The 27192-nt window shown below is 34.5% G+C and overlaps 1 protein-coding gene and 1 non-coding gene across 5 annotated transcripts in view; both read left to right on the top strand.

The window, feature by feature from the left end:
* Nucleotides 1–27192, top strand: part of LOC115212411 (beta-1,3-galactosyl-O-glycosyl-glycoprotein beta-1,6-N-acetylglucosaminyltransferase) — a 127072-nt gene that overhangs the window by 72503 nt on the left and 27377 nt on the right. For 3 of the 4 annotated variants that reach the window (XM_029781318.2, XM_029781315.2, XM_029781316.2), the window contains exon 2: nt 8264–9248. In XM_029781318.2, coding sequence (XP_029637178.1) covers nt 8264–9248 — 985 coding nt within the window. Of the gene's footprint in view, nt 1–1951; nt 2048–8263; nt 9249–27192 lie in introns of those variants that run through there. The other variant, XM_029781317.2, reaches the window with a different exon arrangement.
* On the top strand, nt 26289–26363 carry Trnag-gcc. The gene has a single exon. It is a non-coding gene; the product is annotated as a tRNA-Gly (tRNA).

Genomic DNA, 27192 nt, shown 5'->3' on the forward strand with positions numbered 1-27192 from the left:
AATCTTCTCTTTAGAGAAATGAAGAAATAAAACTCGTCAATAAGACATTTTAACAGAATATGATGGATATGTATAGTGATGAACTGAACGCTATTAAGTTTATTTAAAAAACGTTAGAGGTTATAACGTCAAAGGCAGCCTATAGAAAGAGAAGAGGTAAAAGAAAGAAAAAATCAGAAATCAAATAAATGAGAAATATAGAATATGTGAATTAAATAAAAGCCTAAAGTCTTGGAAACAATATAAATCTAGTGGAAGTGAAATGTAAGAAGAAAATCAATGTTTAAATTATATTTAATGGTAGATATCACTTATATGAACTAAAGGAATGTTTCTGCCAATGTTTACATCGATAAGCACGTTCTATAACCGTGTTTGCAAGGAGAGTTTTAGAAAAAAAGAATAAAAAATTAGAGATGGCAAAATTCCTTGCTTTTATCATAAGGGAACGAAATGGAGAGAATCAACCAATCCAAATTAAATTGTTTATCATGGTTTTTTGTTCTCTTGTTCTAAAGGTTCTAAGAATCCATCCGGCCAGTCGTCTACATTTCATTGCCAATTTAGCAACATGTACATGAAAGGTTGCGTCATCACTTATGTAAATACCCAGGCCACGCACTGATTGTGCCTCTGGGATTGCAATCCCTCCGGGTCCAGTGTATTCATTGGGTATTGCATTTAGTTTTGCATGCTGATAGCATAAAGCTTGAAACTTTTCAGCATTGAACTGCATGCTATTCTTTTCAGCCCACTTGTATATTTTGTCCAGCTCACATTGCAGGTGTTTAGTGTCTTCAGGGTTCTGTATTGCTTGTGAAACTTTTGTATCATCTGCATAACTTGTGATCGTGGCTCTCTGCGTGGCTGAGGGCATGTCTGAGAGGGCCATTATGAACAGTATTATATATATATATATATATATATATATATATATATATATATATATATATATATTATATATATATATACATATATATATTTTAAAATTAAAAATAAAAGGCTAAAATTTATCAATTAAATTAATTAATTAATTAATCAATTAATCAATAATTTTACCAAGTAGATCGGTGCGTTAAAATAAACTTTATAGATAATTTATCCACATAATTATAATTATATATGTATGTAATATATATATTATATATATATATATATATATATATATATAATATATATATATGTGTGTGTGTGTGTGTGTTGTGTGTGTGTGTGTGTATATATATATAAGAATATATATATGTATACACTTCAGGTTCCGTATGGTCCTCACGATTTTTTTCTGTGCTCCTGAAAAACCCTAAGAATATTTCAATGAAAACAGTAAACTAATCAGGAAAGTATACTAAAATACAATATATCTATAAAATTACGATATATTTAAAATTACCTACATAAATGTATTGAGCAGAAGGAATCTTCAACACAAAACATGAAGTCAAACATCGCTGTCTCTTCAATCAAGAAATTCCCACATACCAACTGGAAATTCTTCCACGTATTTACGAGAAAGTAGAGAAAATTTCATAAAATTCACAACAACGTGCAACTCTATCTTTTAAGAAAAACTCGAGATAAAAATAATATACGTGCATTTTATATAAACTAATTAACCAAAGGTCCTGAAAGAAAGCTATAAGTTATCGATTCTCTCTTTTGTATTTTATTTCTGATTTATGCAACGACATTTTCTTTTCTTCTCTTCTTTGTATATTTTTCTTTCCCATAGGTTTGATAAATATTGGCTTTTTAGTTCTGCTATCCTGTTCGTTTATTTCCGTTAATAGTTATGCAGGCGTTTTCTTGTTCTAATAATTCATTTTTCTTTCAGGAGCTTACAAAACAAAAACAAACCAGTCTGGTACATATATATATATATATATATATATATATATAGTACAAAATAAGAAAATGGAGAAACACATCCAAATCAAATAACAACTACCAGATAATACCCAATCACATACTTCATTAAACCACCACGATCTACCACAAATTGCTAATATAAGTAAAATGAGACATACTTATCTGCATGGCCGAAACAGCTGTAAGATGTAGTTTATATTTATATTTATATTTATTTATATTTATATTCTCTTATACATATTGTACTTATTGTATCATATTACTCCTTTATGTACACTCCTTTATGTACACTGTTTTGTTCTATATCATTATGTTTGACCTTAAAGTTTCTGATGTGGTGGTTTAATAAAGTATGTGATTGGGTATTATCTGGTAGTTGATATTTGATTTGGATATATTTCTCCATTTTCTTATTTTGTATTATGAATTTGTGGTAAAACATTTTACCTTTGCCCATATAATACAGTAAATGAATTAATTGCATCGCAATTCTTAACATTTATGTATTAACTTTGTTGGGTACTTCACTAGCAGTATATTGGATATATGTTATCTCATGGAGGGTTGCATTTACAACCCCTATCTCAATTTGTATATATATATATATATTATATATATATATATATATATATATACACACACACACATATATATATATTATGTAACTTCTTTCTTTTCTTCTTATAACTCAGGTCTTATTTATTTACAAAGATATTTACTTTTTTACTCACACACTAGCAATACATCCTCCTCCTCCTCCTCCTATCTCTCTCTTTATATAAGAATCAATGTGTATATCTAGTCTCTCTCCCCGTCTCTTTCTCATTCTCCAAATATATATCTTTTTTCCTTTCACACTTTTTTCTCTCCGTCACTTTGTTCCTATTTACGAAGATATTTACATTCTCACTTACACACTAGCAATACATTCTCTCTCTCTCTCTCCTCTCTCTCTCTCTCTCTCTCTCTCTCTCTCTCTGTACTAGAATCAATGTGTAGTTAGTCTCTCTCTCCCCCTCTCCCTCAATCTCCAATTATATATCCTTCTTCCTTGTCACTCTTTTAGCTCTCTCCCTGTACTAGAATCAATGTGTATCTAGTCTTTATCTTCTCCTCTCTCTCACTCCCATTTAATCCCCTCCTCATTTGCTTTCTATCTCCATCCACCCACACCTAGAACCCAATCTCCCACCGGTACCTGCCCATCTCCTCTGCAGACCTACACTTCCCTCATCTCTGCTTCCCTCTTAATTTCTTCTCTGCCTCAAATTGCCTACATTTCCCCGTCACCCCTTTGGTCTCTTACCCCCCAGCTTGCTCTTATCCCCTCATCTACCCCAACTTATTCTCACTCCCCTCCCCTCATTCTTCCATCACACCTCTGTTCTCTCTATATTTACACTCAAAAACCAACTGCACTCACAACAATAGCCACACCACAAAGAAGATGACGAGAAATTGGAAGTCTGCAGAGATATCATTGTTCATGCGTGCCTGGGAAATCGCAGAAGGCAATTCGCCAAATAATTTAATTACAGCTGCCCTGAAGTACCATGGTTTCTCCAGAGCTGTGGCACAAATAGAGCGGAAGAAGTACGAGTTCATCTGATCTTTATGTGCTCTTTTCAATATGTGGATAAGATGTTTAACTTAAGTTACCTAAGGAGCCCTTGTGGCAGTCTACAGCATGTAGACTGCTACAAGGGCTCCTTAGGGAGACTTAAGTTAAACATCTTATCTACACATCCACTGATGCAATGCTGAAACAGGTCACTGAAGCTGTCTGTATACAAGAATACAAACCCACTCTCAACCGAAAATCCGAATGGGGTAACATCCAGATTCCACTCGGGAGTACCATTCTATAACCACCCATCTCTCTCTCATTTACATTTAGTAATCCATCCTTACATGTTGAAATGCATGGTACTAAAATACATATATGCAGTTATATATAACCGTACGAGCGTACATTGTTTGATATGTATGTACGTATGTGTAGATGTATGTGTGTATACGTGTGCGTATGTGTTGTGTTGTGTATGTTAGTGTATAAGTATGTACATGCATGCACATATGAGTATGTGTAAATATATATATATATGTATACATGTAAAAATAAAAAATAAAAAAGGATTAATAGAATAAAATAAAGCAAGTTTGAATTTTAACCGTTGTCCTTGAAAAGAGTGTCATATATATGTATATATATATATGTATATGTATGTGTGTATGTATGTATAAATATATATATATATATATATATATATATATATATATATGTGTGTGTGTGTATGTATGTAGAGCTGGATGAGCGTATATGTGTGTATACTTTAAGATTATACGTATATTTGTATGTGGAAGTGTCTATATGATTGTGTGTACTTGTATATATGTATAAGGTTATATGTGCATATATATATCTAAGAGGTTGTATCCATTCACCGTTAGACGGTGGTGAGAGGGACAAACGCACACACATATAATATATATATATGTGTGTGTGTGTCTATATAAATGTATATGTGTGTACGTATATATACAACCTTCAACAAGGTAACAGTAATGTATTCAACTTGAACTGACACATATCATTACATAAACATACGTTCACATGTACATACATATTTACACATATACAGACACGTCTACGCACTCTCCTAAATACTCACATACATACGTAAGTACATACATACATGCGTATAGGCATGCACACATGCATGCGTACATACATGTACACACATACATACGCACATACATACATACATACATACATACATACATACATACATACATAGGTACATACATACATACGCACATACATACACACACACATACATACGTACATATATATCATGAACTAACTGTTACTTTCTCAGATGAAGCACGAAGTTTTGTCAGTGAACAGGTCGCGATCTCAAAGCGACGAAAATATTTTGACAAATTAAATTTAAATGTTGAAGTGAATCTAACGGTTTTTGTGTGTTTCTTAAATGGCTTATAAACACCTTCCACGCTGCAATTGTTTTCGTTCCAGCACACGATCTCAGATCAAGTCTCCGTAATATATATATATATATATATATATATATATATATATATATATATATATATTAGCGTTTTTTAAAAATAATTTGTCAGCGTTCCCCTTCATCATATACACGGTGATTATATTCAGTTAAAATGGCTTGTTGATGCGGTTTGTTTCACTTTCTTTCTTTGACACGATGATTAAATTGCTTTACATCATTTTTATTCCCTCCGGAATAATATAAATGCTTTCTTCGAAACATATGTTGGAAGTATAAATGGTTTGAATAACACCTGTGTTTGATTCCATTTCTTAATTTAATCTGTCGGCTATACTAAAAGGTAAAGACTGGAGCAACGTGAAATAAAGTGTTTTGCTCAAGAACACAACACACAGGTCGGTCCGGGAGTCGAACTCACTATCTCGTGACTATGGGCCTCGGCGTGATTTGAATAAAAAACGCCAAAAAGAGGAAAATATACTGCAAGGAATTTCGTTCGCTGTTCTAACGACTCAGCTATTTTTGCCATTTTGGAAGTCTATAGAGGCGATCACACTGAAAATGAGCATCATATTTGGTTTAATGTTTGAATTTGCATTTCGAGAAGAAACTAGAAACGATTTTATAAGATTTTAAGAAAAAATTTAATACAGAAAATTTTACATGAAATACTTTCTTTCGTTCATAATCTTACCATTCCTGCTGCATCTAGGGTAGGTGAAGTTAATGTTAAAGAATCAATGAATACTCGCGAGACCCGTGAATATTTCACGGAATTAATGGTAAACCTATTGGGTAATGTCTATAAACTTTATTCAAAAATCCTGAAAGCGTAGCCTATGTTGTGTCTGTATGGGAAAATAGTCACTCATTTGTTACTCAGTGATAACTGAAAGAAATTGAAATACGATGATTAGTTAATGCACTTTATATATACACTTTATATGCTTTATGCATAATTTTAAAGACAATTTTATAGATAGCACTCTTAAAATAAACATTCACTCTTATCTTTCTTTTTTTTTCAAATAAAAAATATTGCCCTCCATATGATACAACCTTTAGTTAAATTGCGCATATCTGCTACGTAAATAATCGTGAATATTTCATGGAATTGAACTTACGTGCATACATCAAGTGATAAGTGACATAAAAAAATTAGTTCAGTTAAAAAAATTTTACACTTTTCACTATTCACTCATCACCACCACCATCACCACCACCACCACTATCATCTCTCTTTCTCCTCCTCTCTCCCCCTTCTATCTCTCTACCTTTAACTTCACCATCAGAACTTCACCTCTTTGCTCAAATTATATTTTTAACTCCCCTCCTCTACATCACTACCTTAAACTAACTTTTTAAACTACAGTCAATATTATTTTCCCCCTACCACACGTCATGGATGCTTCTCTCTCCTCCCTTTTTCTCTTTTACTTTCCGCCTTTTACTTTGCCCCTCTTTTTCTCTCACCCTCTTTCTGTTTCACTCTTCACTTTATCCTCTCTCTCTTTTCTTTCTCCCTCTTGTTCTCTCTTTCCCTTCAACTAATCACATGAAAGCAATACAATTACATCCCTCTACCTCACGTCACGGACGCTTCACTCTTCTTCTTTTTCTCTCTCCTTTTTTTCTTTCTCCCTCTTCTCTAATCACGTGAATGACGAAAGTTTATGTTTCGTGGATGCCACGTCTTCTGATACTTGGTCAAAAGCACACCACGTTGATCACATCACGGCAAAATCTGACATCGTTTAAGGTATATTCAGCTGGTATCCTTGAACATTTCATCGGCCAGGATGAGTGTTGGCTTCATCACTTTGAGATAGAGACAAAGAGATAATCCATGCAGTGGAAGCACCCTTCTACACCCAATTCCAGTGGAAACCAAGGTCGTTTCATCTGCAGTGAAGGTGATGGCCTCAGTATTTTGGGACTATCTCCAAAAAGGCCTTACCATCAATGGGGAGTACTACGCTAACTTGCAGAGGCAGTGACGAAAGGCTATCAAAACAAAACGTTCAAGAAACTGTTTCTTCAGGACAATGCTCCAACACACAAGTGGTGGGTTTCAATGATTGCTGTGCGTGTGCATGGCTGTGGCTTTGAACTTGTTGATCACTCTCTCTATTCTTCTGATTTGTCTCCATCTGACTATCATTTATTCCTCAATATGAAAACAGGAAAACACACTTGACTTGGAACCAGTATCATAGTGATGATGACGTCTTATCTTTTGTTGAGGATTTTGAACAACAGGATGAAAGCTTCTTCACCAATGGTATTCAAGCACTGCAACATAGGTGGAAAATGAATGTGGACTACTAGCGGGACTATATCGAAAAATAGACGTCATCTGGCAACATTGCATGAGAGTATCTTGGTTAGCCTATGAACTTTTAGTGAACCTTTGTATAATTAAAGAAAGAAAATTTATCTAGGAAATACTTAAGTATATGAAACCACTTTGCTTGAAAGATTTCTTCCAAAAACTATGTAACAGAGGAGTCAACATTTAAAAATTTTTTGCTATTAACTTCCAATCCCCACAATGTACTACCATCGTCATTACTATTTCTTGAAGTTTCCTTCACATTTCAAAATGTAAATAGTAATCCAGAGAGCCTCTGTTTCTTGATATGCATCACTGCTTAATTGTTACTTGCATCTATTCCCCCTGGAAGCAGTAGTGGTGAACTTTCTTCCGAAAAATCAATATTACTGTAATTGTTGTTAGTATGCCGGGCAGCGACATTTCGTCCGTCTTCACGTTCTAAATTCAAATTCCGCCGAGGTCGTCTTTGCCTTTTATCCTTTCGAGATCGATTAAATAGCTACCAGTTGAGCACTGGGGTCGACATAATCAACTTACCCCTCTCCCGAAATTGCTGGCCTTGTGCCAAAATTTGAAACCAATATTACTGTAACTGTACCCTTATGTGTTCTAACTAAATTCTACTCTGAACTACAGTGCTTTTTAAAAGCAGAATAAGGTGGTTAGGCGTTGGGTAAATTATATGTACTAATCTAACTATTCCAGACATGCTGGATTAGGAAGGGCTGATAGTATTTGCTTTATGTCGATAATGTTGAAATTGTCATTCAATGCAAATGCCATTTAGAAGGACTTCCTATTTTTGATCAATAGACATTGGCTTTTTCTTCATAATATGAGAATTGAACAATTGTTATGAATTACATTCATACTTTGTAATTGAAATCTGTGTAATCATTGCTTTAATTTGCAGAGAATGATAAAATGATAGGAATGTATATTATTCAATGTTGTTTCAACAATTATGTACCTATTGCTACACTCTCTATTATATGCATTCATTGTATTTTTTTATTGTTTTTTTTTTTAGTTTTGCGTTGCTGCTTCAAAATGAAGACTAGATATTCTTTGAAGAAGGTGTTCTTTAGTGTGACATTAATTACTTTGTGCTTCTTCTTGTACATCTTTCAATTGCAATTCAGAAATGTAAAGAATAGTGAGCAATTACTTATTGAAGATCACGCAGTAATGTCGCATTTTAATTTACACGGAAAAAGAGTTTCCTCCGTTTCTGTTTCGAATACAAAATTGATTATATCCAATGGAAGTTCTGCAATAAAAACTGATAGTTTCAAAAGTAAATTTAGCGTAGAGAGCAGTACTGTAAAACACCAGCAAATGTCAAAAGTTCCTGGGGCGAAATTACTTACAAAAACTCGTAATACAAATAAGTTTTTCATCAATGACCAAACTGATTTAAAGTCGTTGTTTAAAAATAAAGTTTTCATGACAAAAATTGATTGTCAAAAAGTGGCACACTATGATATCAATGAAGTGAATAAGGGTATTAAATTTCAAAACGCAAAACAGTATATTGGTTTGCCGGATTCCTACTTTAGAAATTTGACTCAAAATTGTAATAATTTCAAGCAAAAAATGGGTTACATTACCAGTCATATGACAGAAGAAGAGTTATATTTTCCTTTGGCTTATAGCATTTTAATGTATAAAGACATTGAACAAGTTGAAAGACTCTTAAGAGCTATTTACCGTCCACAAAACTTTTACTGCATACATGTAGATCAAAAAAGTAAAAGTAGTATTTTAAAAACAATGAAAGCAATTGCAAAATGTTTTACACACGTTCATATTCTTTCCCCTTCAATTAATGTACGTTGGGGAGAATTCTCAGTTTTGGAACCGGAACTTCTGTGTATGAAACAACTTTTACGCTACAAATGGAAATATTTCATTAATCTCACTGGACAAGAGTTTCCATTGAAGACCAATTATCAACTTGTTCGGATTCTCAAAGCTTACAATGGTGCAAATGACGTAGAGGGCACACAAAAAAGGTAAGATTGATAAGTAGCCTGTTTTCATTTTTACAACTGTGGAACGCCATTTCTTTGTATTAAATGTCATAAAAATGAGAAAGCTAAATTATTACTCCTTATCACTCACATGCTAATCTCTCCGGTGGACATAAGCATTTATCTGTATGTCACCAAGATTACATTTTAACTGTATTCTAACCAAGTCATTATCAAAAACTGAGAAGGAAATAATTAAGGAACAGTGTAGACTATTTTCCTCCTACGCAGGGAAAAGTTATTCATAGATTTCATAGATTTAACCGCAACATCCTAATATACTAAAGTGTGAGAGAGAGAGTGTGTGTGTGTGTGTGTGTGTGTGTGTGTGTGTGAAAATGTATTTAAATTAGTTTTCCTTTTACTTTTCACTGGCTTGAATCATTATACTGTGGTTAGGTTTGGACTCTACCTTTAAAAATAAAATTGGGTAGATCTGTGTCGATACTTATCAACATCGGACCGGGGAAAGATAGAGTGAATCTGGATGCGATTTGTACATAGAACAGTACCTAGCCAAATGCCACCAGATAAGAGCCGTCTCTCCGGGCGTTTATAGTTTCTTTCCACTGTTCCATATAACTTAAAGCAATACTTCCCAATTGACATAGCACAGGAGGTGGGGGAGGTGACGAAATGTCATAATATATTCCAGAGTATCGTTGGAATTTCATCTACCGACTCAAAGATGAAAAACAATGACTAAATACAGGTGATATAGGATTTCAATACTGTAATTTCTCATTGGTTAAACAATAAAATCCGGATTGATATACTGCTGCTTTGTCCATTTCTATCGCCTTGCAAGTTCAACATAAAACTGATAAAGTGAAAAATGTATGAGGTAATTTTCATACCCTCATACTCATTTTGCAACTAACACAATCATGTTTTAACGGCGGAAAGTGTTTTTGCTTTTTGATTTATTAAGTGAAAGACGCAGTGTAAGTCGAAATGCAAGTTTAATTTGTTTTTTTGTTTGAAGTAAAGAAGGAAGAAGAGGAGGAGGAAGCATCAGAAAGCGCGTTTAGAATGTACATGCACTGACCCGCTCCCCATACATATATACGTGAAGAGAAAAAGAATGGATTGGCAAATATATTGTTTGACTGTGTTAATATATACAAAGAGGCGCAAGTGTGGCCGAATGGTAATAAGCTTGCTTCCCAAACACATGGCGCCGGGATTCAGTCCCACTGTGTGACACCTTGGGCAAGCGTCTTCTACAATAGCCTTAGGCCGACCAAAGCCTTTTGAGTGTATTTGGTAGACGGAAACTGAATGAAGACCTTTGTATGCGTGTGTGTGCGTGAGCGCGCGCGTGGTGTGTGTGTGTCCATCATCACTTGACAATCGGTGTTGGTGTGTTTACGTCGCCGTAACTTAGCGGTTCGCCACGGACACCGATAGAATAAGAACTAGATTTAGAAATAAATCCTAAGGTCGAATTGTTCGACAAAAACAATTCAATGTGGTACTCCAGCATGGCCGCAGTCAAATGACTGAAATAAGTAAAAGAATAAAGGAATAAATACAGCTTTGTGAAACACGCTACAAACTGGCAAGAAAATGATGCAAAACAGACATGTACATACATACATACATACATACAGACAGACAGACAGACAGAAGGACTGACAGACAAACAGACAGACAGACATGGTTTGAAATCATATTAGGACAATCTTCATCCAGAATTAAATCAATTTACTGTGAAGCAACTACGCCAACAAGCAATATTTGTAGCACATAGGAAGAAGGTTAGTAACTGTAACTTTATTAAGAAATGGAAAATTAACATTCTTCCCAGCTCTATAAAGCAAAAACGAAAACGTGAATGATGTTAGACCACCACGTTGTTTCGCAACTAGCGACATTCCAATAGATTCCACAGTGCCGACCAAACTAACCGACCACTGTCCCCCCACTACGTCTATGGTAAACAGCAGACACAACCGCAACGATTATTGTTGTAGTAGTAGTAGTAGTAGTAGTAGTAGTAGTTGTAGTAGTAGTAGTTGTTGTTGTTGTTGTTGTAGTAGTAGTAGTAGTAGTAGTAGTAGTAGTAGTAGTAGTAGTCAGGATTATATACCGGTGAAATGTGCCCTTACTGAAATTTTCCGAGGAAAAATAACTTTGGCTTTGAAGTGCTTTCTCGAGGAGAGAGTACTCTCTACCAAAGTAAGTAAAAAAAACCCCTCTAGATACAGTATTAAACGCTATTAACGAAATTGGTGATGAGTATTTACAGCAGTGTGATGAATCCACATTCTGGCAGATTAACGCTTATCAATATGCTCTGGTTACTACTGCAAAGCAGTACATGAATGACATTAAAAGAATGAACAGAACCGAGACAACAAAGAAAGTACCATCATGGGTTTTGAAGACAGAGAAAAAGATAACTGGTTTACGGAAGACCATCAGCAAATCACTATATGTCCCATCAACAGAAGGTAAAGGAGATAGAAATGATATTTGGAGACAGCAAAAAGAGGACACTCACTTGTAAAATGATTACCCTAAAGTAGGAGCTAAAAGCTGCCTGAGAAACTCCGGCATCAGAAGAGAATAACCGCGAGAAAAACAATAAACAAAAAATTTAACCGGAACCAGGCAGCTGTATAGAGAGACATGAGAGGAGGAGCAGTGGCCGTCACAGAAGCTCCTTCACAAGAAGGAAAATCTGGAGGGAAGAGGAGTTTAACTAAGAATCCCTGTGCCTGGAAGAAATCCGAAGTTATTACTCCTGCGTTACACCTAAGACATACAACATTAATGGTGATACCTTTGCAACGATGATCCAGAAACTCCAGGATGGAAAAACACCTGGAAGAGATTCGACAATTGGATATTGGTACAAGAAACTAACATATCTTATCAATCTGTACTAGCAAGCTCTCAATAGGAACAGAAGCATACCACACTGGTTAGCTCTGGCAGAGACAAAATTGAACCCGAAATGCAGAACCACCCACATGGCGAAAAACTACAGGCCAATTGCATGCCAGAACTTAATGCATAAGATGCTTAAGCCTCTTCCTCCAGGACCATTGTGAAACCAATAACATCATCACAGCAGAACAAATAGCTGGGGAAAAGGGAGTCTGGGGATGTGCCGAACAATTTGTTAATCAACAAAACCGTAAACCCTTTATCATTTATGTTAAGGAAGTCTGAATGATATCTCACTGGCTCAAAAGAAAACAGGAATACCAAAATTACAGACTTTCTTTGTGGATAACTTGAAACTTTATGCAAAAAATATGCACGAGATAAAAAAGAGCCTAACCTAGTTATAACATTCTCAAAGGATGTAGGGCTGGAGTTTGGTCAGGATAAATGTTGTTATATGGTTGGAAAAAGGGGGAAATCTGTAAATCAGACTAGCAACATCTCCATCAATGACTTGACTTTTTTCCCTATATCTGACGATGAATATTACTGGTATCTAGAGGTGGAAGTTGTTGTTGACAAACAACAGCAGTAATTTTATTCAGCTGAATACACGTCATTGATTGGTTGAAATTTCCGAGAAACAGTTAAAACATTCTTCTGGCTGTCCTGGTACTCCTGTCCAACTTGGTAATCCTCCTGGCAAGGGCACAAAACAGTCACAAAAAATAACACAATTTTCGGAGGGATACGCCCCCTAAACACACTTCGCACCGCTAAATGAGACTTTAAACACAACCACAAGCAGACAAATGCATGGAACTCAGTGGAGATTTCTTATTCGACAAAAGTAAATAAACACGAGCAACAAACCCCTACTGAATCCCAAAAAGCAAATGTCTTACCTAGTTGTTGTGTTTCGATAATTCACGACGTTGGTATACAAAGACGTGACTCCAGCAGTGAAGAAGAATACGTCCACACAGTAGTGAGGGAAGGAAGCTTCTTACTACATACCCACTCTTGCATAAGTTTGCTCCAGAAAGAATGTCAAGCCGACATAAAAACATGATTCCCAGAGATAGGAAAATTTTGAGGTGACAACGAATAAAGATCTCGAATCGCCTTACCAGGTCACTAAAGTATAGAGAAAAGTTGCTATTTCAAAAAAGCAATGCTCCATAGTGAAACAACTGAAAAACACACTCGAAAGGGAGATGGCAGAAAAAGAAACTTGGGCAGTAAAAAATATAAAGACAATGTAAATATAAAGACTCAAAAGAGTCGTCTTCAGTACGGTACAACATGAGGCTAACTGTTCGAAGAAAATGGCTGCATTGACTGCAGAGCGCCAAATAATATTGAGTGTGCAATACAAAAGTGTTTTCTCATCTCCGTTGAAACTGTTACAAATAAATATACCTATTTCTTTACTACTCACAAGGGGCTAAACACAGAGGAGACAAACAAGGACAGACAAACGGATTAAGTCGATTATATCGACCCAGTGCATAACTGGTACTTAATTTATCGACCCCGAAAGGATGAAAGGCAAAGTCGACCTCGGCGGAATTTGAACTCAGAACGTAACGGCAGATGAAATACCGCTAAGCATTTCGCCCGGCGTGCTAACGTTTCTGCCAGCTCACCGCCTTAAAGGTAAAGTCGACCTCGGCGGAATTTGAACTCAGAACTTAACAGCAGACGAAATACGTTAACAAATAAATATACCGAATAAGTTCTTTGACACTACAGTTTCAATTATTTCTGAGCAATTGTGCAGTTGATAGGTTTTAGCTACTTTTTATGGTCTATAGTTACAATGGAATATCGTTGATCATAGGTCATAATTGTCTTGTGTTTCAACGAGAAAAATTCAGACGTATTTTACAAAATAATATCTTTCTAAGGAAAAGCATGAAAAATACATGCTTTTCTGGGTTATCAGTCAATGTTTCGTATACCATCCTTATACTAAAGCCGTCAGCTCAATTAGAGCCACTTAAGTCAAGCTAATTACTAGCGCCAAATACCCTTTTCTACACCAATCATTACTACTACTACTACTACTAGTACTACTACTACTACTACTACTACTACTACTACTACTACTACTACTACTACTACTATTGGTCAGTGACAAATACAAATTGGTACAGATAAATGAAATAGTTCAGTACCATTAAATTCATCTCCCTACCTATAATATACACATACGCTCATGGAAGAATGTGACCTTTAGCCTCGTCATACGACATAGTCTGTCTTCCCTTTATTTCTTTGAGAATGAAAAAAAATGTCTGTGCAAATTGCTCGGATTATAAATAATTAAATGTACTTTTATTTGACGCATCGATTTATCAGTAATTTCTCGCCGATATGTATATCGTTCGTATTATTACACACATGCATACAAACACATGTACATGTTATTAAAGAAATATAAGACGGTTAATCCCGAAACCAATGAGTACGTTTATGATCAAACCTATTATTCAGTGACTAAACTTCAGGTGGATGGCTAAATTGAGCCTTTAGACCCCAAAAGCCCTCACTTCTTTCTTAAGGACTGCAAGCAAGTCTTTACCAATAATCCGTCTATTGGATTGATCTTCTCCTCGAAGTCAGTTACTGCAGTATTAGTAAGAATATTCCAGCCAGGGTTATTCCCAAGGTTAAGCAACTCGTGGGTCTCAGTCTATGAGAGTGTACCGGGGAGGTAATACTCTTGTTCAAAAACCTTAGCAGTAAGAATATTGTCTCATTTATACAATTCGACATTATGGATTATTACTCGTGTCGATCTCACCCACATCTATATCAATAAAATTGATTTGGTAAGACTGACGTGTCAATTGTCAGTCTGCTAAAGTCACTACACCCTCCTCCTCCCTCAACTAGCCCTACAAAGATTTTACAGTTCCAATAAACTTTCTCGGCAGGTAAACTTTTTACTTGGTCATGTCACTATGGCGACTGGACAAAAGGCTGAGAATAGAGGGAGGGGGAAGTGCATACGTGTGTGTGGAAATGTGTGTGTGTGTTTATGTGGGGTGAAGGAGGATATCTATATATGTGTATATTTATATGCCATAAATTTTATGTATGTATGTATGTATGTATGTATGTATGTATGTATGTATGTATGTATGTATGTATATATATATATATATATACACATGTATATATATATATAATATATATATATATATATATATATATATATATATACATACATACATACATACATACATACATACATACATACAGAATTGGGCAGAATCTTGATGACGTCCCGTTCTGCTTGACTAAGCCACCTAACGAAACGACTGGTTAAAGCAGGATACACACAAGAGGCAGTTATAATACAGCGATAGGTCACGATTGGTCAGAATGTTGATGACGTACCGTTCTGCTTGATTAAAGCCACCTAACGAAACGATTGGTCAAAACGTTGATGACGTCACGCTACGCTGGACTGACCACCTAACAGGCATTATAAAACCCGAACAATTCACAAGACTCACTAGAATCACCCAGCGAACACCCACCATGAGTCATCACAATTGCTCAAGGTAAAAATGAATTCCTCGCTCTTTCGGGAACATCAATCTTCTGTATTGACCGCTTTCCACCACTTTGATCTGTTTTTTGTATTGAATACGTATCGCCACCGTGGGCCACTGCATCGAACACTTTGAACATATAGCATGAATGAACTTACTTCAAACTATATTTGAACTTTAAGATGTCTGACTCCGTTGTGTATTGTAAATGAATTTCTTGTGTTTGACGGCATGAGCTATCTTTTTTTATATATAACTTTTTTTGATAAGGTTCATTTTAGGAACTGAAACATGTTATAATGTATATATAAAAATTAAAAATTGTATAATATAGCAGCATTTTCGAACTTCATTTTTTACAAATATATAGATATATATAGTTAATTCAGACATGAAAACACAAAGAGAAAAAACAACAACGCGAGGACGTGGAACAAGTATAGTGTTATTGGACACTCAGGAAAGGAAAGAAAGAAGGAGGATTTAACGTTTTAAGCGGAGCTCTTCGTTAGAAACATACGAAAAGGAAAGATCAAAGGAAGGGAAGATGGGGAAAAAATCGCCAACGATACACACGCGGTCACACACACACACACACATATATATATATAATAATTTAATAAATAAAATATATGCATACATACATATATGTACGTACCTACATCTACATGTGTATATATATATATATATATATATATATATATATATATATATGAGTACAGGACACCACAAATAAACGTAGAACTCAACGAGAAACGAAAACATAAAAACAAACTAGGAAACGGACTTTTTTTAACAACGAAAAAACAGAGTACAAGACAAACAATTGTCCCTGGTTCGACTCAATGCGTATTTCGAAGGTAAGGACAGAACATGATCCGGTCGACCCAGTCCTTCCTGCAAAAGAATTAAATAAAATTCCTTTGCAGAGGGGTAAAAACAAGGAAAGAGAAAAATGTGACAAGAACAGGACGTAAAAGCAATACAAATAAAAATACAAGTGCAAATAAAAATACAAATACAAATACAAAGTACTGTATTTTTATTTGTATTTTTATTTTGTATTTGTATTTGTATTTTTATTTGCACTTGTATTTTTATTTGTATTGCTTTTACGTCCTGTTCTTGTCACATTTTTTTTCTTTTCTTATTTTTACCCTTCTGCAAAGGAATTTTATTTAATTCTTTTGCAGGAAGGAGTGGTTCGACCGGATCGTGTTCTGTCCTTACCTTCGAAACACGCATTGAGTCGAACCAGAGACAGCTGATGAAGGGGAATATTCCTTGTATTGTTTGTCTTGTACTCTGTTTTTTCGTTGTTAAAAAAAGTCCGTTTCCTAGTTTGTTTTTATGTTTTCGTTTCTCGTTGAGTTCTACGTTTATTTGTGGTGTCCTGTACTCATATATATATATATAATATATATATATATATATATATATATATATATATATATATTATATATATATATATACATGTATATATACATGGTGATGTAGGTACGTACATATATGTATGTATGTATGCATATATTTTATTTATTAAATTATTGTATGACTGAGCGCCCTCGCGTCGTTTCGTTTCTTTTCTCCAAGTAAGTTTATATATATATATATATATATATATATATGCGTGTATATATATATAGATATGTATGTATTATCCTTTCTCTCTCTCTCTCTCATACACTCACACGCGTGTGCACACATCACACACACACGGAGGTATTTGATAAACAGCGTTTAAAGCGAGATTAACCGGAAATAACCGAAGTATTATTTTCCGAATTGTGACTGTTGGCAATTTTTTCCTCCTTCTTCCTTTCTCTTTGGACTTCCCTATGACTCCTGTTTCCGTAGAGGAGCTATGCTCGAAACGTAAAAAATCACTCTTTTCCTTCTCTGAGCGTCATATTAATACTATGCATGTGCTACGTCCTCGCGGTGTTGTTTTTTCTTGTCTTTTTCTCCATTTTTTAATAATTCAATATATATATATATTACACTTTTATGTATGTTTGTAAATATATGTGTGTGTGCGTGTTTGTGTATGTATTTATATATACACGTATGTATATATATATATGTATATATATGTATATATATACATATGTGTCTCCCTTTCTCTTTCACATACACTACTACTATACACACACACACTCACACACACACACACATACACACACATACACACGCACACATTTGACAAACATCATTTAAAGCGAAATTAACCGGAAATAACCGAAGTATTATTTTACGAATCGTGAGAAGACGATAGCTTTTTAAAGCTACGCCAATGTTTTAGAATCATCTCACTTTTGCTTGATGACTTTTAATCTCCGAACTCTTCCAAAATAAGACGTCTATAGTCAACATTAAGGTGAAGTACATTTCTAAATTCTTTGTTAGATCGTCTAGTGTTCACATTGTCAGTTACCATTCTCTTCGCCAAGAATCCATCTTAAGTTTAAGCTGGATGTGCTAGAAATAGCAGCCAAATTTTTCCTGTCAGCAGAAGATAGATTCATTTAACAATAGTGTCACTCCAGAAAATCTCGTTACCAATAACGATAATAACGTAAATAGTATATATAATGATTGCCATTGAAGCAAACTATACAAATACTTTTAACAATAGTGTCATTTCAGTAAATTATGCAATATTATGCATATACAGCTCATAATAATGATAAGCTTTTCATCGTTACCGACCAGAACTTAAATAACGCAATCGATTATTTAAACAATAATAAATGTAACCAATAATCTTTCCTACTATAGGCACAAAGCCTGGGTCAATTACATCGACTCCAGTGTTTCACTTAATTTATCGACCCCGAAAGAATGAAAGGCAAAGTCGACCTCGGAATTTAAACTCAGAACGTAGCGACGAGCGAAATATTGCTAAGAATTTCGTCCAGCTTGTCGCTTTAAAGTGTAATAAACAATGACAAGAGGAAAATTTTAAATATTACTGCAAGAAAACTCCAAAAAGGAAATGAAATAAGTGGAAAGAGAGAAATTCAGAGAGCAAGAAATCGAAAGTATCAAAAACGATGACGGGAAAAACTCTCAGTTTAAAGAAGGAATGAAACTAGAGAAAATTCGACACCAGAAATAAGAGGGGAAATTAGAATTTCGTACATTGTAGCAAGAAATACTCAGACTATGGAGGAACAAGAAATTATAACTCAAGTAAGAAAATCAAGATATGCTGAACTACGTACTTCTGTTAAATCATTTAGAAATGCAGCATTTGATTATGATCGAACTAAACATTATGATAATCTATCGAATTTAAGAACACTGTCAGTTGTTTGTCGGCATTGTCGTGCGAAATTTAATGACGAACGTAAGGGATTACGTTGTTCAAATTGTAAAGTTAAACTAAATTTGATTGAAAGATCACTCGAACCTTTAAATACACTAATGCTAGGGGGAAATTTGGATTCCAGAACCTTTTTTAAATTATCAAAAAATAAATAATTAAATTGTTTTCAATGACATCCTTTGGAGTTAATGAATCAATATCTCTCCCGGGATTCATGCCAGTTTTCAAAACACAGGGTCAAATTTACCACAGAATAAGTTCATTGTATAATACAGATGAAAATATTCCTAAATATGCTCAAGTTTACTTTATAGATGATTTAAATGACCAAATTAATATCAGAAATATTAAATTTCTTGCAACAAACTTGCACACTATAAGAAAATTCAAGAGATGCTTTTGGAAAATAATGAGCTTATTTGACAAATTAAAACTGTGGCGCCTTTGGTTAACAAACCTAATCTTAAATTGTCAATTTGTGCAGATATAGTACCAGCTGGTGAGCATGCACGAGGGTACAATAACCAAGTATCTAACGATGTAGGATTAGTAATGGCTGGAATAGAATTTCCACGAAGAAACATAATTTTACCTATAAAAATAATACTATAAAAAGTCAATGAATTACATTGATCCTATAATCTGTTACAAAATCCTTTGATTAATTGGAGAGGAAATGATGGCTATTCGTTGGATATACCTTTATACGACCCAAATACAAATCAAACAGCCCAAATAAGAAAGTCACATGCAGGCAATATTATGCATATCTTTTACAAGAAAAAAACAGTTGGAATCAAATTCTAAGATGTAAACGATTGTTCCAAATGTATTCAGTTGATATGTATGCCAAAACTGAATTTGAATGGTTATTTTATATTAAAGAGTATCAAACCAAGCTCAGAGTCGAATAATATTCGCTTTTAAAAGAGTCTTTAAATAATGTAGGATTACTCAATCCACAAGAATTACGTATGGTTGCAATTTTACCTTCTACTTTTGTTGCAAGTCCAAGATATTGGAAGGAAAGAACTCAAGATGCAAAGTGTAATGTGAGAGAATATGGTTGGCTTGATTTATTCATAACATTCACTTGCAATCCTAACTGGGATGAAATCAAAGAGAACATGTACAAAAGAGAAAAAAATGAAGACAGGAGGCATGGTAAAATTGCCAGAGTTTTCAAACAAAAGTTGAATAAAATGAAAATGTTGGTTGAAAAGGGTGCTGGAATATTTGAAAAAACAAAAGCCGACATGAATGGCAGAAAAGAGGCTTACCACATGTTTATATCTTACTTTGGTTAGAGCAAACAATTTATCCAAATCAATTAAAATAAAGTAATCTCTGCCGAAATTCCCAATCAAATTAATTATCCTGATCTTTATGCTATTGTCACTACACAAATGGTACATGGTCCATGAGGTTTATTAAATTCAAAATGTCCATGTATGAATAATGGAAAATGAGAAATAAAATTACCAAAATATTTTATTTATGAAACTAGGACAGATGTTACTAGATATCCTTTATGCAGACGGAGAAATACAGAAGATGGAGGAAAAACAGCAACAATAACAAGAAATTCAAAAATGTATACTATTGACAATAGGTGGATTGTACCTTATTATCTACTACTTTTGAAAACAATTAAAGGCCACATTAATGCTCTGTTCAATCCATTGTATATATATAACAAAATGCGTGAATAAAGGTAGCGATGTTGTTGTACGCAGAACAAAGAATAATTAAAAATATAATGAAGATTAATAACTTTATGGCAGGACGTTATCTCAGCAGTAATGAGGTCGCTTGGAAAATCTTTCAAAGTAATGTTCACATGCAATACCAGCTGTTCAACAATTGGATATACATTTAGAAAATGGCCAATGAGTATACTTCATCTGTAATGATAGGGAACAAAGAATTAGAAATCCCCTAATTTTATTCTACAAATTGAATAAAAATGATGAATATGCAAGAACTTTGTTGTATAAAGCAATTCCATCTCATACTCTTACTTCGAATAAAACATGGAAAAAAAGATTGAATGGTAGATTTGTGCAAACATGTTCTAGAATTTACACTGTACCACCTAATCAAACAGAATGTTGTTGTATGAGATTATTGTTGAATGTAGTCAGAGGTTCAAAATCTTTCAAAGACGTAAAAACACATGAGGGTATTGTTTATAATACATTACCATTTTCATCATCAATAGTTGATAAATTTACAACATCAATTAGAAAAAATAGTAAAATTTGGTTAACATTTATTAGTATGCGATTACGTTACAGTGTCAAACAAAAAGATTTTAGAGGTTGTTGAAAAAACATTGAAAGAAATAAAAAACAATAATTTATCTGTTGGTGATATTACTGTTTTACTAACTGGTGATTTTAGACAAATACTTCCAGTAGAACCAAGAGGTATAAAAGATGATGAAATAGCTGCATCAATCAAGGCATCACATTTATGGTCATTAGTCCACAAATTGTCATTAAGAATTAATATAAGAGTGCATATCCTAAGAAATAATGACTTACAGGACGTTGCAAATAAACTATTAGCCGTAGGAGAAAATAGGATCCCAAGTTACGGCAGTCACATGATATTATTACCAGTGGGAAATAGAGTTGAGAATCAAATTGATTTAGAAACATTTATTTTTGAGGACATTGCAGTTAATTACACTAATAGAGAATGGATATAAAAAAAGAACAATTTTAGATGCTACAAATGAGGATGTTGATGCTATTAATATGCGATTGCTTAACAAAATAGAACATAGATTAAAAATATAAAATTCTATAGATCAAGTAGTTGATACAACTGAAGCATTAGATTTTCCAGTTGAGTCCTGAAATTCATTAGAAATATCGGGGCTTCCACCAAATGAAATAAATTTGAAGAAAGGCGCTCCAATTAATCTTTTGAGAAATTTACAAACTCCAAAGTTATGCAATGGAATAGTGGAATCCCTTACAAATAATGTAACTGAAGCAAAAATATTAAATGGAAAGTACACAAATGGATTAATATTATCATTAAGAATTAAATTAATTGCAGAGGATCCAGTGATTACAATTTCCTGTTAAACTACCCTTTGCTATGACAATAAATAAATCACAAGGCCAAACATTAAAAAAAAAGTTGGCATCAATATTAAAAATGAAGTATTTTCTCATGGACAACTATATGTATCACTTTTGAGATTGGGGGAGATCTTAATCTGTATTATCATACAAAAGATGAAAAAGTTAGATGAAGTTTTATAGATTTTAAAAAAAACTAATAATAAAACCACAAATGAAAAAATAGCTGGACAACAACGACAAGGCGCAGTTCAATTTTATGAGTTGTATGAGAAGTTATTGTTAAATTAATTTATATATTTTTCATTTGAATTGCTACTTACATTATTTATGTTTGAGCATCGAGGAATATTTTTAATATTTTTAATATAGTTCCTTTGATAATTTTACCATTGATTTTATTCTTTCAATTTTTTTCATGCTTTTGGTAATCACAATAATCGATTTCAACTTTGAGTTTTTTTTTCCATATTCTAAACAATAAGTCAAATACAAAACGCATTCTCTGGATTTGTCTCGCGTTGAATAAAATCATAATTAACTAATCCTCCTGTATTTTCTTTTACCCAAAGTAGGGAACTTATATATACACACATCTACACACACACACACACACACACACACACACACACACACACATATATATGTATTCTTTACAACAAAATATATTCTTTTCTACTCTAGACAAATACCCGAAATTTGGGGGGAGGGGGCCGGTCGATTAGATCGACCCCAGTACGAAACTGGTACTTAATTTATCGACCCCGAAAGGATGGAAAGCAAAGTCGACCTCGGCGTAATTTGAACTCAGAACATAAAGACAAATGTAATACCGCTAAGCATTTCGCCCGGAGTGCTAACGTTTCTGCCAGCTTACCACCTTACAACAAAATATATTAAATATGTTTGGGACCAATTTTGTTCCACTTATAAAATGAATCATCAGCAAACAATATATGAATTAAAATTATCTATTGCATGAAATTCTGCAATTTATAAAACTCAAAACTTTTCAGACTCTAAGATACAATTTTATGAATATACAAGTCAATGTAATCATCGAATATAGTGTTTCCTTCACAAGGAAATGTTAGTGAATTAAGCATAATCTTGTTACTCAATAAACCAATTATTATGACTAGAAATGTTTCGGATATTACTTAGAATGTGTTACTGTTAGCTAGTTAACTAACAGGACGCTAATTTCCTTCCGGTGTGGATTATTAGTGTAAGTAGTCTTGGACAAATGAGTTTGATATGGATATGGAGTCCTCCGATTCTACCCAGGTTACAGAACCTGTAAATTTATATTCACTCTTCAAATTGAAAGATAACTTTCCAAACCTGGTGGAACTCTGTAGAGATTAAGCTCTCCTAACCACTTCTGCATCTTTCCATTGTGGATGGGAAAGACTAAGAAAATTGTTACACTTATTTTTATTCCTTTTTCAATAACTTTGATCTGTATTTCTTTCGAAAAGTGTAGCAAAAGTGTTAACTTAACTTAATATTAGATCTGGATTAGTAATCGTCTTAACTGTACCATATATCTAACGAAACCCTCCATGGCGTTCATCGATTGTCTAATTATCCTAGGTGTGCTGTTGATAGTTGAGGAATATTTCAATCAGAGTTTCAAACCTTGCCTCCGCGGAAGGGATTTTCAACAATTATGCAGAATATTATAATGAAGCTCTTAAGAGAGCTGGCTGCAATGACATAATTAAGCTGGTCCTGAATGGGATGCAGAGATACAGAGAAACATACCAGAATACTCGGTGGGACCTTCTTGGGTGTTTTCTCATTCAATATTGGTCGAGAACCCTGGGACCTCTGACTTGACTCCGGCGAACCAAATGGAACACTTACTGACTCCAGTAATCACCCACGTAGGAGGCAGAATACAGCCTCCTGTGCATCGCGGTTACCCCAGGCATGAGGATCGCAGTTGATCTGGATGGATCGTTCACAACTCTAGATCCACACAGAGATCAATGTGGAACTCTGAACCGAGATATACGGTGATGAAACCAATGGCCTCTGATCATCCTTCTGATGGAAACATGTATCCCTGTAGCGGAAATAGGCGGAAAAGAAGACAAGTGATTTAGTGCGATCCATCCTTCTCGTCTGGTGTGAAAATTAACGTCTGTAGATCATCTTTTCGATCCTCCAAAGAGTTTTCAACATGAATACTATCGCGCTATCCTACTCTATCTTACACATCGTGGCCAGTATAATAGCCGCATCCAATAGGTTGAAACTTGCCAAATATAATGCTGGTTCTATTATTGTGAAACGGGAGAGTCCAGAAGCATCCTAAGAATTAACCCCAACCAAAATTATGCATAACACGGTGTTTGCTCCAAGAAAACACGTTTCGGAGAGATGTCACAAGAAGAGCTTACTTACGGGGAACACCGCTGATCAGAATGGATTCGAACCCGGCATTCAGAATGGATTCCAACCCAATTTGGTTGCTATTTCTGACATGTTCACAAACCATGCAGGGGTACCAACTATCGATCATTATCTAAGATTAACGGAAAATACATAAGCGTGTAAGAAGCTGGCTGATTCGGTTCTGAAACTTTGATTTACTGTGATTTATGTTTCAATTTATTAAGGACTAGCAGTATCACCCGGCGTTGCTCAGGTTTGTTTCGACCCGCTGGAATTGGAATTTTTGAAAAGTAAAATTTTGCATTATGTAGCTTGTTATTCTCTTCAAGTGAACATTTTTCTGGTTGAAATACACCGAAAAGTGGCGACACAGCAGTGAAAAATCGTTAAAAAAAATAGGGATTTTCATAGAAAAAAGTACCTTTTTGATGTAAATAATTTTTGGTGTTAACCTGGTCCGATTTGAATTTTATCTGCTACGGAAGGAAGGACAACCCTTTTTCTATCATACTCTCAATTTTGGTCAACTTGCACCGCAGGGTCTCGGAGGAGATAGTGTTAGTTGAAGGTTACCAAACCTGGCGCACACAGACAACTTCAGCTTTATATAGAGAGAGATAACACACACACATTAATACACATACACACACACACACACACACACACACACACACACACATACATGTATGTATGGATGTATGTTTGTATATATGTACATGAACCCAGGACCATGTGTTTGGAATGTAGTTTGTTACCACACAGCCACACCTGCCCCTATGTATGTGTGTGTGCGTGCGTATGGGTAGATATATTATGCATGTCTATATGTGTATATATATGTGTACATATTACATGTACATCTATATATATACATCTACACATAAAATACAAAATACAAAGTTATATCTTGATATCGCTAGTGATAACAGTACTCAAAATATATAACAGACTGGAATTGTAGGCCCGTCTCTTGCAATTTCGATCAATTGGATCTTGTCCTCCCTCTTGTATAGAAGTGTAGGGCTGCAGCGAAATTCATTTTTGGACTTTCTTCTATCGAAGGCATTTTAACAAAATTGCTTCCGTAAAGACGGTGAAAATATTGTCAATTTTCCCAAACAGGGACACAATTCAATTTTGAAACAATAACCAAAGCCCCTTCTCCGAAAGGGGGAGGGTTACGGTTTACAATTATTTAACAAATGCAACACAACAACGTTTCCCTGACGCGGAACCAACAAACGTGATTACAATAGTCAAACAGTAATAATAATAACAACAAACCTTTTTAATTTATCCCCATTTATGTGAAAGCACTTATTCAAGTTCAAGTCATTGATGCAATTTTATACGAATTGCTAATACACACACACACACATAATAAGGGTGAAAAATTGAATATTAATTTGATTAATATGAATTGAAAACCAGTGGTGTAGCATATAAGACCATAGCGGATCTTCCTCAAGCAAAAAGGATGACCAGTATTAATGGCTCATCCCTGTTATCTAATACTTTCACTTTAATAGTTTCACACTTGCAAAGAGAAAGGAGAAAGTGTGTTGGTAATAGCAGGGGCAAACCACTTGAAATGAGAGAGGCAAATCGTAAAATATTGAGTTTTCTCGAATTTTTGCTTAATTGGGGGTCAAATTGAAAAAACTTTACAAGCCATGACCCAATCGAATCTACTTGGAAAAATCATAGGTAAATTCCAATTGAAGAAATTCTATATTGTAGAATTGTGGTTCAGTGGTAGAATGCTCGCCTGCCACGCGGGCGGCCCGGGTTCGATTCCCGGCCGATGCAAAGATATTTATTTCAATGGCGGTGCCCCAGCATGGCCACAGCTCATTAGCTGAAACTGGAAAAATCAAAAATCAAAAATCATGGGAACAGGCAGAGAAAATCTGCCTTTTATCATAAGATTATCATAAGAGATAAGAGATAAAGATAGAGGTTGTTGCCGATACATATGAAATGAGCTTAATCAATTCAAATAACAAACGAAAGCGTACTGCAGCACAAATTCCTTAAATATAATCAATGATTTTCTTGAAAAATACATACTCTAATAATATATTATACAATGATACCAATGCAAAACATTGTCTTCAAGATATTGTTTTAGCATGTGAGAGTGTATGTATGTGCGTGTGTGTGTATATGTGCGTGTGTGTGCGTGTGTGTGTATGTGTATGTGTGTGTGTGGTACACTCTCTTTTCCTTTTTTTATTCGTTTTAACAGTATTTCATAAACCAGCTATTCGTAGAACATGCAACGATTGTACTTTAAATAGGTTTTAAACCCTATTACCACCGAATCATCAAAATACGTTGCTATTATGTATAAGCGTAGATAATCGCTGGCTATATACGACAGCTGTATATAATATTTAACATCTTTAACTTTACCTTTTTACAAGTGTTCGCTCACTTTATCTCTCTATACCTACGTTCTCTCTTAACGTGAAATACTTCAAATATAAAACTACACAAAACAGCAGGTAAACAAGGAAGTTAAAGAGTAATATAGAAGTGAAATAATAATATAACAATTGAGAGGAGTGGGATAGAAACAGGTTATACGATATGGTGAGAAATTTTGTATCAGTGGCGAACGAAGGGAAGGGTATAAG

The sequence above is a fragment of the Octopus sinensis genome, linkage group LG5 (assembly GCF_006345805.1).
Source record: "Octopus sinensis linkage group LG5, ASM634580v1, whole genome shotgun sequence".
Lineage (NCBI taxonomy): Eukaryota > Metazoa > Mollusca > Cephalopoda > Octopoda > Octopodidae > Octopus > Octopus sinensis.